Consider the following 12,292-nt stretch of genomic DNA (forward strand, 5'->3'; position numbering starts at 1 on the left):
TTCTATATATAGATACCCAGTTTTCCTAGCACCATTTGTTGGAGAGGCTGTCTTTTCTCCAAGGAGTATTTTTGTCAAAGATCAGGTGGCTATAGCTGCACACATTTACATCTCTGTTCTCTCATCTATTCCATTGCTCTTCCTGTTTTTGTGCCAGTATCATGCTGCTTTTGTTACAATAGCTTTGTAATATAAGTTAAAATTGGGTATAGTGATACTACTGGGCTTTTTTTTTTTCCTTTTTCGAGGTAGGGCCTCACTCTGGTCCAGGCTGACCTGGAACTAATTATGTAGTCTCAGGGTGGCCTCGAACTCACTGTGATCCTCCTACCTCTGCCTCCTGAGTGCTGGGATTAAAGGCGTGCGCCACCATGCCCAGCCTACTGGCCTTATTTTTGTTGCTCAAAATTGTTTTCACTGTTTGACTTTTTTTGTGCTTTTAAATGAATTTTAGGGTTTTTTTTATTCCCATGAAGAATGTAATTAGAATTTTAATGGGGATTTCATTAAATGTGTACATTGCTTTTGGTAAGATTGGCATTTTCACAATATTCGTTCTTCTAATCCAAGAATACGGGATGTCTTTCCATTTCCTAGTGTCTTCTGCAATTTCTCTCTTGAGTGGTTTAAAATTTTCATTGTAGAGATCCTTCACTTCCTTGGTTAGTTTTATTCCAAAGTACTTTTTGTTTTTTTGAGACAGTTGTGAATGGGACAGTTTCCCTTATTTCATCTTCCTCCTGTTTCTTAGTATGTAGAAAGGCTACAGATTCCTGTGTATGTATTTTGTATCCTGCTATGTTGCTAAAGTATTTATCAGCTCTGTTTGCTGGTAGAGACTTTAGGGTCCTTGATGTATAGAATCATATCAACTGCAAATAATGACAATTTGACTTCTTCCTTTCCACTTTGTATCCCTTTTATATGTGTCTTTTGTCTTATTGCTATAGCTAAGACTTCCAGTACTATATTAAATAAAAGTGGGAACAGTGGACACCCTTCTCTTGTTCCTGATTTTAGTGGAAAAGTTTCAAGTTTTTTCCCATTTAGTATTATGTTGGCTGTATGTTTATTATAAATAGCCTTTACTATATTGATATGTTTCTTCTATTCCTAGTTTTTTTTTTAATTTTTTTGTTTATCTTTATCTACTTATTTGAAAGTGACAGACAGAGAGAGAAAGAGGCAGAGAGAGAGAGAATGGGAGTGCCGGGGCCTCCAGCCACTGCAAACGAATCCAGACACATGTGCCCCCTTGTGCATCTGACTAACATGGGTCCTGGGGAGTCAGTCCTTGAACTGGATTCCTTAGGCTTCACAGGCAAGCACTTAACTGCTAAGCCATCTCTCCAGCCCCTAATCCTAGTTTTTGTCAGACTTTTATCATGAAGGGATGTTGGATTTTGTAGAATGCCTTTTCTGCATCTATTGAGATGATTATATGATTTTTGTCCTTCAGTTCATTTATATTATTGTATTTATTTTATATTATATTAGACTTACTGATTTGCATATGTTGAACCATCCCTGCATCTCTGGAATAAAGCCTACTTGGTCTGGATGAATGATCGTTTTAGTATAGTTCTGTTTGCCAGTATTTTGTTGAGAATTTTTGCGTCTATGTTCATGAGGGAGATTGGTCTGTAATTTTCTTTTTTTGTTCTGTCTATGTCTGGTTTTGGTATCAGGGTGATGCTGGCTTCATAGAAGGAGTTTGGTAGAATTCCTTCCTTTTATATTTTATGGAAAAGTTTGAGAAGCATTGGTGCTAGTTCTTCCATGAAGGTCTGGTAAAATTCACAAGTGTGCCTATGTGAACCTGGACTTCTTTTAGTTGGGAGATTTTTGTTTGTTTGTTTTTGTTTTTGAGGTAGGGTCTCAATCTAGCACAGGCTGACCTGTGTATTCTCAGGGTAGCCTTAAACTCATGGTGATCCTCCTACTTCTGCTTCCCAAGAGCTGAGATTAAAGATGTGCACCACCATGCCTGGCTGGGAGATTTTTTGTAACTGCTTAAATCTCCATACTTGTTATTGGTCTATATAAATGATTTATCTCATCTTGATTTTAATTTTGGTAGGACATATGAATCAAGGAAATCATCCATTTCTTTCAGATTTTCAAACTTAGATGAATATATATTCTTAAAGTATGTCCTTATGATTTTCTGAATTTCGTTTGTATCTGTTGTAAGGTGCCTTTTTTCATCTCTAATTTTACTAATTTGTGTTTCTTCTTTCTTCTAGTCAGATTTGCTAAGGATTTATCAATCTTGTTTATCCTTTCAAAGAACTAAGTCTTTGTTTCATTGATTTTTTTTGAATTTGGGGGAGGGTTACAGTTCATTAATTTCTGCCCTAATCTTTGTTATTTCTTCCCATCTACTGATTTTTGATTTGCCTTGTTTTTCTTTTTCCAAGACGAAGCATTAAGTTGTTCACTTGTGACCTTTCTAATTTCTTAATATAAGCACTTAAAGCTGTAAATTTCCCTCTTAGGACTGCCTTCATTGTGTCTCAAAGGTTTTGGTATGTTGTGTTATCGTTGTCATTTGATTTCCTTTTTGATTTCTTCAGTGACCCATTCATCATTGTTGCAGTCAGGTCTGCATTGCTGACAGAAATCACCCAACCAAGAGCAGCTTGTTGGAAGAAACATTTATTTGGTTGGGCTTACAGACTTGAGGGGAAGCTCCCTCATGGCAGGGGGAAACAATGGCATGAGCAGAGGCTGGACATCAACCTCCTGGCCAACAATAGGTGGGCCATAGCAACAGGAGAGTGTGCCAAACACTGGCTATAATACCCATAAGCCCCCTCTCCCCCAACAATACACTGCCTCTAGAAAGTATTAATTCCCAGATCTCCATCAGCTGGGAACCTAGCATTGAGAACACCTAAGTTTATGGGGGACACTTGAATCAAACCACCACAATCATTCAATAGTGTACTGTTTAGGCTCTATGAATTTCTGTATGCTCTGTAGGTTTTCTAGTTGCTGATTTGTAGTTTAATCCCATTGTGATCAGATAGAGTATAAGGAATTCTTTTAGTTTTCCTGTATTTGTTAAGGTTTGCTTAGTATCCTAATGTGCTGCTGAGAAAAATGTGTATTCTGCAGCATTTGGATGGAATGTTCTGTAGATATCTGTTAGGTCCATTTTTCCCATGACATAATTTAATCCAGATGTCCCTCTGTTTATTTTTCTGTCGATGACCTATCTGTTGATAGTGGGGTATTGAAGTCACCCACCACAATTGTGCTTGGTGTTATCTGTGACCTTATGTCTAATAGTGTTTTTTTTTTTTAATGAAAGTGTGAGCATCTATATTAGGTGCATATATGTTTAGACTTGTAATGTCTTCCTGTTGAATTTTTCCTTTAATCAACATAAAGTGACCTTTATCTTTTCTCACTAATGTTGGTTTGAAGTCTATCCTGTCAGATATTAGGATAGCAACACCTGCTTGTTTCCTAGGCCCATTTGCTTGGAATACCATGTTCCATCTTTCCACCCTAGAGGCAACAAACAAAAGAATCCTGCCATTTAATCCAATCTGCAAGCCTGCATCTTTTGGTTGGGGCATTGAGGCCATTAGTACTAAGAGCTCCTATTGAAGGGTATGTATTCTTGCCATTCTTGTTTTGTAGTGCTTCCTGCTTTCCTTTTATTTGCTTGTATTAACTATTATTTAAGTATGGTTTATTTTTTTCTTGTTTCCTCATGTGTATGTTTTGCTTTCTCTTCAGCATGGATTCCTTCAAGTATTTTGTATAGAGCTGGTTTAGTTGTCATAAATTCCTCTAGCCTGTTTTTCTTGAGGAATGTCCTTATTTCTCCATCAATTTGGATTGATAGCTTCACTGGATAAAGTCATCTTGTTTTGACAGTTTCAGAACTTGGGTTACATGATTCCAAGCCCTTCTGGCTTTTAAAGTTTGTGTTGAAAAATCAGCTGCTATCCTGATGGGCTTGCCTTTATATGTGACTTGATTTTCTCTGTTACTGCTTTCAATATATTTTCTTTGGCTTGTGTGTTTTGAAGTTTAATATGATGGTGAGAGGTTCTTTCCTGATTTTGTCTGTTTAGTGTTCTAAAAGCTTCCTGTATCTGCATTGGCATCACTTTCCCTAATTGGGGAAATTTTCTTCTATGATTTTGTTGAAAACACCTGCTATGCCTTTGGAGTAAAATTCTCCTGCTATGCCCTGAATTCTTATGTTTGACCTTTTCTTAGTGTCCTGAATATCTTGAAATTCCCATTTATGCCTTTCTATTACTTTGTGTTTATTTGATTTACTGCATTCTTCATTTCTGGTATTTCTGATTAATGGGTTGTTTTTTTGTGTGTGTTTCTATTTTCTTACTCATGTTTTGTATTGATCTCCTAGTTTCATTAAACTGGCTTCCTGTGTCTTCCCTGGTTCCTTTGATTTCGTCTTTGATTTCTTTGAGCATAGATTCTTTTGAAACCTTTCTCAGGCATTTCATCTAAATCAGTCTTACTGAAGGTCATTTTTGATGGATTTATAATTTTTTGTTGGAATTATCTGCAGCATTCTTGGAAGTGTAAGGGTAGGAGTTTAAGGAGCCAAGTGTGCCTCTTAAATGACACTCATAGTAACAGCAAAAGTGACCCTATGTGTTGGGTTTGCCTGCTATGCATGTATTCTAGTAGGCTGGGTAGAGCAAAATACAGGGAAATTCTAAAATTCAACTGAACAATATACATATTCATTCAAAACCAGTATGGAGTTTTTATATAAGGGTGGGTATGAAAACAAACAGATCATCTAACAAAGTCAAAGTTCCTAAGGATGTGTGTTGCCCCACACCCTCAAGCCTGTCAACTAGGAGGCTGAAATTTCTGGTTGGTAAAGGGTTCCAAGTTAGCCTGTGGCTAAGTGAGACCCTATCCTCACGAGTGACAGAAGAAGAGAGACAGAAATGCACTATAAATCAGGAAGCAACAAATGGCAACCGCAAAATGGAGCTTATTTAATAATAGCAAAATCCCCTGGGCATGGTGGCACATGCCTTTAATCCCCGCACTTGGGAGGCAGAGGTAGGAGGATTGCTTGTGAGTTTGAGGCCATTCTGAGACTCCATAGTGAATTCCAGGTCAGTCTGGGCTAGAGTGAGACCCTACCTCGAAAAACAAAACAAACAAACAAACAAAATAGATTTAATACACAACCTTCCCTGGCATGGAAGGTGCAATTACAGTGCTTCCAACGCATGCCTATATACCTGGTTTCTTTTGGAAAGTGCTAACCTGGTGTAAGTAGACCTTGTTACCTTTTGGGATGGCTTTGGTTTCAGCTGTATGGCACTGGGGCCTGGGCTTGTATGGCTGTGTTGGTGGGTCCACTACTCTGATTGCCTGTGCTGGGTGATGTGTAGCTGATTTCCCTTCCCTGGGTCTCTGTTGGTTGCCAGCACTGGCAGTTTGGGTGGGGGGAAAGGTATGGAGGGTACTAGAGCTGCATAGCTGGTCCCCACTGTCCTCTTCCAGGCTCTATCCAGGCTGCTCAGCCAGTCCCTGCTGTCTTCCTCTTCAGGTTTCTTGAGTTTGCAAGGAGGCTGATGTGAGTAGAAAATGCCTTCACCTGGTTTCTCTGTTTCTGGCAGTGCCTGGCGGCTGTGAGGACCCACACTGCTGCTGGAGCGGCTTCTGCCTGCTTCTGTGGTTTCTAGAAGCTCTGAGTCTGTCATGTTTCTCTGCTGTGGTTTATTCTTTCTTATACACCTTCACTTTTTGGTAGAAGAGTGTATTTTTTTTTTTTCTGTTTATTTTCCCCCTAAGCTGCTTTAGTGTTGCTCCTCTGCCACCATCTTATCCCAATAAATAAAGTATTTTTTTTAATTTAATTTAGTATGTATGAAAGACATCAAATACAACCAGAGCATTTGGTACTTAATTATCATTACTAATGTAGTTTCAAGTTGTTTCACTGCTATTATAGTTCTCCAGTGACTTATTTTGTAAAAAATTCAAACCAACAGATAAATTGAAAATATAATACAGGGTTAGAAAGATGGCTTAGCAGTTAAATGCTTGCCCGTGAAGCCTAAGGACCCCTGTTCGAGGCTCAATTCCCCAGGACCCACATACAAGGTGGAGCATGCATCTGGAGTTCGTTCGCAGTGGCTGGAGGCCCTGGCATGCCTGCGCCCATTCTCTCTCTCTCTCTCTCTCTCTCTCTCTTTCTCTCTGCCTCTTTCTCTTTCTGTCACTCTCACATAAATAAACAAAAATAAACAGTTTTTTTAAAAAGAAAATATAATATAATGGACTCCAGATATGTGTTGTATGAGCTTTCAGTATTATTTTGCAGGGCACTAAGACTTTCATCTACCCTCCCCACCCTGTTTTACAGATTTTTTTTAATGTAATTTATGTTAACCTGTGTAGTTCTGGCTCTTCTGTGGCACATGTCCAGTGATTTTTTTTTTTTTTTTTTTTTTTTTTTTTTGGTTTTTCAAGGTAGGGTCTCACTCTAGCCCAGGCTGACCTGGAATTCACTATGTAGTCTCAGGGTGGCCTCGAACTCACGGTGATCCTCCTACCTCTGCCTCCCGAGTGCTGGGATTAAAGGCATGCGCCACCACGCCCGGCTTTTTTTTTTTTTTTTTAATGAGAGAGAATTAGCAAAACTCCTTAGGTGTGTGCCACCTTATGCTTCTGTCTTACATGGTTCTGGGGAGTCAAACTTGTGTCCTTAGGCTTCACATTCAAGTTCCTTAATCACTAAGCCATCTTTTAATCTGCCCTTTTTTATTTTTAATATTTTACTTATTTATTTGCAAGGAGGGAGAGAATGGATTCTCTGCCCCCTTACAAATAAGTAAATTTTAGAGCTGCAGAGATGGGTCAGCAGTTGAGGCACTTGCTTGCATGGCCTAATGGCCTAGATTCTATTTCCAAGAACCCATGTAAAGCCAGATGCACAGAGTGGTGCATGCATCTGGATTTTGTTTGCAATGACAGAAATGCCTTGGCACACCCATATTCTCTCTCTCTCATAAATAAAAATATTTTAAAATGTTTTGATTTATTTGCATGAGAAAGAGTGAATATATATGGGTTCACCAAAACCTCTTAGACACGAACTCTAGACACACGTTGCTTTGTGTACCTGGCTTTACATAGGTACTAGGGAATTAAGCCCAAGCCAGCAGGCTTAGGAAGCAAGCAATTATCTATAACTGCTGAGCTACCTGCTCAACCCCAGTGATTCTTTAATATGCATTTTAGTTCTCTTTCAAATGCTGAGGTTTCCTGAATGGTATGTTTGGGTTTCATTGGCGACATTCTAAATGAACTGTTACAGTCTAGATTCTGTTTTTGTGTTTTATTTTTTATTTTAACAAATGCTAACCTAGCTCAATTTATACATCTTTTTCCCCGGTGGTACATAGCAACTGAAATCTCTGTTTAGATATTTTAGTTTTCTGTTTTGGAGTTTTGTCCTTTGGAAGTCACACACATAGATATTTGGGTAAAATGTGGAGAATCCCCTCAGCTTTCTGGCTTTGCTTTCTCACCGTCTAGTTGCTGTTCTTTTTGTTTTTATTTATTTATTTATTTATTTATTTATTTATTTATTTATTTGAGAGCAACAGAGAGAGAGAAAGAGGCAGAGAGAGAGAATGAGCATGCCAGGGCTTCCAACCACTACAAACGAACTCCAGACGTGTGCACCCCCTTGTGGATCTGGCTAACGTGGGTCCTGGGGAATCTAGCCTCGAACCAGGGTCCTTAGGCTTCACAGGCAAGGGCTTAACTGCTAAACCATCTCTACAGCCCCCTAGTTGCTGTTCCTAAAAGCCTTCCCTTTGGTTCTTCAAGTCCTTAAGAGTAGAGGTTTCTGTGTTGTCACTACTCATATAACTTTAATACCAACACTCAGGAGGCTGAGGCAGTTTAATGCCATGAGTTGAAGGCTAACATGGTAGACATAGTGAGTTCAGGTCTGCTTGGGCTAGAGAGTGAGACTATTAAAAAAAAAAAAAAAAAGAGGGAGGGAGGGGGTGGTTGGAGAGATGGCTTAGTGGTTAAGGCATTTGCCTGCAAAGCCAAAGGATCCCAGTTCAATTCTCTAGGACCCACGTAAGCCAGATGCACCAGGGGCGCATGAATCTGGAGTTCATTTGCAATGGCTGGAGGCCCTGGTGCACCCATTCTTTCCCTCTCTCTTTTTCTCTCTATGCCTTTTTCTCTCTCTCAAATAAGTAAATAAAATATATTTTTTTAAAAAATAGAGGAAGGGGGCTGGAGAGATGGCTTAGTGGTTAAGCGCTTGCCTATGAAGCCTAAGAACCTCAGTTTGAGGCTCGATTCCCCAGGACCCACATTAGCCAGATGCACAAGGGGATGCACGCATCTGGAGTTCGTTTGTAGTGGCTGGAAGCCCTGGTGCGCCCATTCTTTCTCTCTCTCTCTCTCTCTTTCTCTCTCTCCTTCCCTCCCTCTCCCCCTTTCTCTCTCTGTCTGTCGCTCTGAAATTTAAAAAATAGAGGAAGGGGTATAAGGAAGTCATCTTCTTCTAAGTGTTTCCCAGTCAGATTTGTTGTTTTCAGCACAGGGATAACTCAGGGCTCACATATTCCCTTCATGTTTTGCTGTATTTGGGTTATGCTAGCTCATCAAGTAGCTTTCACTGTTTTGTTTAGCATTTATTGTTGCTATTTGAGGATCAGTTTGATGGAAACCAGTTTATTATTACTGGAATTAGAATCTCACTTTATTTTTTTAAAATATTTTATTTTTATTTCTTTATTTCAGAGAGAGAGATATACAGATATAGGCAGGTAGACAGAAAGAATGGGCGCGCCAGGGCTTCCAGCCACTGCATACAAACTCCAGACGCGTGCGCCCCCTTGTGCATCTGGCTAATGTGGGTCCTGGGGAATCAAGCCTCGAACCAGGGTCCTTAGGCTTCACAGGCAAGCGCTTAACCGCTAAGCCATCTCTCCAGCCCCTCACTTTATTTTTAAGAGTGGTTGTTTTAGGTCTAAATCTGAAATAGTCAAGTTAAAAATCTGTCAATTTCATTTGTAAGTATATCTAAAAACATTCAAGTGGGCATGGTGGTACATGTCTTTAGTCCCAGCACTTGGGAAACTGAGGTAGGAGGATTGCCATGTGTGAGGCCAGCTTGGGGCTGGGACTACAGAGTGAATTCTTGGTCGGCCTAGGCTAGAGTGAGATCCTGCTTCCAAAAACAACCCAAATTTATTCATAAATCAGTTTTAAGTAATCAATTCTGTTCTTGCAGCTTCACCTCTTAAACATACTGATGAAGGATCTTTGGACATTTATGCTGGGTTGGACAGCACTATTTCTGGTATGTAAGTTTCATAAAATAGTCTCATTTTATTGTGCTTGTCTTACTGTTATTAATTTTTGGTAACTTCATAATTCCTAAATAGCCAATTCTTTTTTTTGTTGTTGTTTGTTTTTATTTTTATTTATTTATTTGAGAGAGACAGACAGAGAGAATGGGCACGCCAGGGCCTCCAGCCACTGCAAACAAACTCCAGATGCGTGTACCCCCTTGTGCATCTGGCTAACATGGGTCTTAGGGAATCGAGCCTCGAACCGGGGTCCTCAGGCTTCACAGGCAAGCGCTTAACCGCTACACCATCTCTCCAGCCCATAAATAGCTAATTCTTTGAAATAATTATACTGAGATAATTACTTTCTTCCTAAAGCTAGATTAATAGAATACCTTAGTCCATATATATGCTAAGTCTCAAGTTCAATTGGACTTTGTGTAAAAATATTTTGTACCATTGAAATGCAACTGGTACTATTCTCTATACATATTACTGCTTATGAAATCACATTATGCATCAGAACATTTGAAAATATTGTGACTATGAATGTTTGAAGTTATATCAGTAGGAATGGTATTCAGTCTAGCCATTTAAATTAACGTAGAACCTTTTCCATAATCAGGCCTTTCCATGTTTTAAACAAAGATGATGATCATGCTTGACTTATTGGCACAACTATATTATAGAAGCTAGTATTCCAGCTGTCCTCTGAAAACAATATGGATTTGATTGAAATGCAGGTGATAAAGAAATATATAGCCCTTTGAAGTAGACACAACTTAATCATCCTAATGCAGTCCAGTGATATACATATATAAAATGTCATAGAGAAGCCCATTATTTTGTGAATTTATTTATTTTTATTATTGAACTATTTGAAGGAGAGAATGGGCACTCCAGGACCTTTGGCGACTACAAACGAACTCCAGATGCATGCGCCACCTTGTGCATCTGCCTTAAGTGGGTACTGGGGAACCGAACCTGGGTCCTTAAGCTTCGCAGGCAAGCCCTTTAACTGCTAAGCCATTTCTCCAGCCCCAGAAACCTGTTATTTTGTATGCTAAAAATTTAATAAAATTTAAAACTATCATGAAATAAAAGAATCTTAACAAATATTTTAATGTATGCATTTTTGTTTGTTTTAGACAGTACATCTAAATCCTGTGTGTCATTTAGAAACTGTTTGGATTTATATGAAGAGATCCTGACTGAAGAAGGAACTGCAAAGGAAGCAACGTATAATGATGTATGGGCTGCAATGATTATTAGGGACAGTTATGTGCTGTGGTAGCTCCAAGACAGAAAACAGCTGACTGTTGAAGAAATACTCTGTGTTTAGGAATTAGTTCTTAAAAGAGTGTTTAAATCAGGGCTGGAGAGATGGCTTAACATTTAAGGTGCTTGCCTATAAAGCGTGATAACCAGAGTTTGATTCTCCAATACCCACGAAAGCCATATGCACAAAGTGGCACATGCATTTGGAGTTTGTTTGCTGTAGCTGGAGGTACTGTTGCGCCCATTCTTCTCTCTCCTTTCTCTCTGTCTCTGCCTCTCTCTGCCCCAACCCCCCCATCTCACCTCAGTGTGGTGGTAGCGCACCTTTAATCCCAGCACTAGGGAGGCAGAGATAAGAGGATTGCTGTGAGTTTGAGTCCAGCCTGAGAATACTTAGTGAATTCCAGGTCAGCTTGGGCTAGAGCACTCAGTTTCTGACCTGCCATGTGTGTGTTGTACCTATGTGACAGACATGTGCCACTATGTGTTTGGCTTTACATGGGTACTGGGGAATTGAACCCCAGGGCTTTGCAAGCAAGATCCTTTAAATTCTGAGTCATCTCCCTAGCCCCTGACCTGCTTTGGAAAGAAATATTTTTTTTCAGATTTTTTAAAATTTAATTTTTATTAACATTTTCCATGATTATAAAAAAAATCCCATGGTAACATCCTCCCTCCCCCAAACACACTTTCAAAGAAATATTTTTTGATTACTTATATAAATTTAGTTACTAAATTTGTGTTTAAACATTTAAAAAAAATTTTTTGTTCATTTTTATTTATTTGAGTGTGACAGAGATAGAGAAAGCAACACAGAGAGAGAGAGAATGGGCGTGCCAGGGCTTCCAGCCACTGCTAAAGAACTCCAGACATGTGCGCCCCCTGTGCATCTGGCTAACATGGGTCCTGGGGAATCAAGCCTCGAACCAGGATCCTTAGGCTTCATAGGCAAGCGCTTAACCGCTAAGCCATCTCTCCAGCCTGTATTTAAACATTTAAAACTTCAGTATAATATAACACATTATTTTTTCATGATTGCTATTAAATTATAATTGTATGTTTCATAATATGTCCAGAAATTTATGAGACAAATTTCTTTTTACTGTATTTGAATGTTAAATTTTGAAGATTGAATATGAAACTTACCAAAGTACATTAAAGCCTAATGACTCAGGTTAGATTCCCAGTACCCACATAAGCCAGATGCACAAGGTGGCCCATATGTCTGGAGTTCCTTTACAGTAGTTGTAGGCTCTGTCATCTATTTTCTCACTCTATCTACTTCTGTCCCTCCCCCCCCAAATAAATGAATAATAAAAACAAATTAAAATCAGTAATCTAGAGCTGGGCGTGGTGGCTCACGCCTTTAATTCCAGCACTCAGGCAACAGGGGTAAGAGGATCACTGTGAGTTCCAAGGCTACCCTAAAATTACTTGTGAATTCCAGGTCAGCCTGGGGTAGAGTGAGAGCCTACCTCGGGAAAAAAAAAAAAAAAAGTAATCTAGAGATTAGGGAGATGGTTTAAGTAGTTAAAAGTGCAAAGTTTGCAAAGTCTGCCGGCCTGGATTAAATTCCCCAACCACCCATGTAAAGCCAGACAAGCATTTATTATTTGTAGTGGGAAGAGACTCTGGCATGCCCTTTCACACACATTCATACATGCATGCACACA

At 39.3% G+C, this 12,292-nt stretch overlaps 1 protein-coding gene across 4 annotated transcripts in view; it reads left to right on the forward strand.

Annotated features, from left to right (window-relative positions):
- Casp8ap2 (caspase 8 associated protein 2) overlaps window positions 1-12,292 on the forward strand; it is a 75,428-nt gene that overhangs the window by 17,944 nt on the left and 45,192 nt on the right. For 2 of the 4 annotated variants that reach the window (XM_004663639.2, XM_045154212.1), the window contains exons 3-4: window positions 9,284-9,352; window positions 10,490-10,590. In XM_004663639.2, the coding sequence (XP_004663696.1) occupies window positions 9,284-9,352; window positions 10,490-10,590 (170 nt within the window). Of the gene's footprint in view, window positions 1-5,537; window positions 5,591-9,283; window positions 9,353-10,489; window positions 10,591-12,292 lie in introns of those variants that run through there. The other 2 variants (XM_045154214.1, XM_045154213.1) reach the window with 2 other exon arrangements.

Source organism: Jaculus jaculus, chromosome 7 (genome assembly GCF_020740685.1).
Source record: "Jaculus jaculus isolate mJacJac1 chromosome 7, mJacJac1.mat.Y.cur, whole genome shotgun sequence".
In the NCBI taxonomy this organism is placed as follows: domain Eukaryota; kingdom Metazoa; phylum Chordata; class Mammalia; order Rodentia; family Dipodidae; genus Jaculus; species Jaculus jaculus.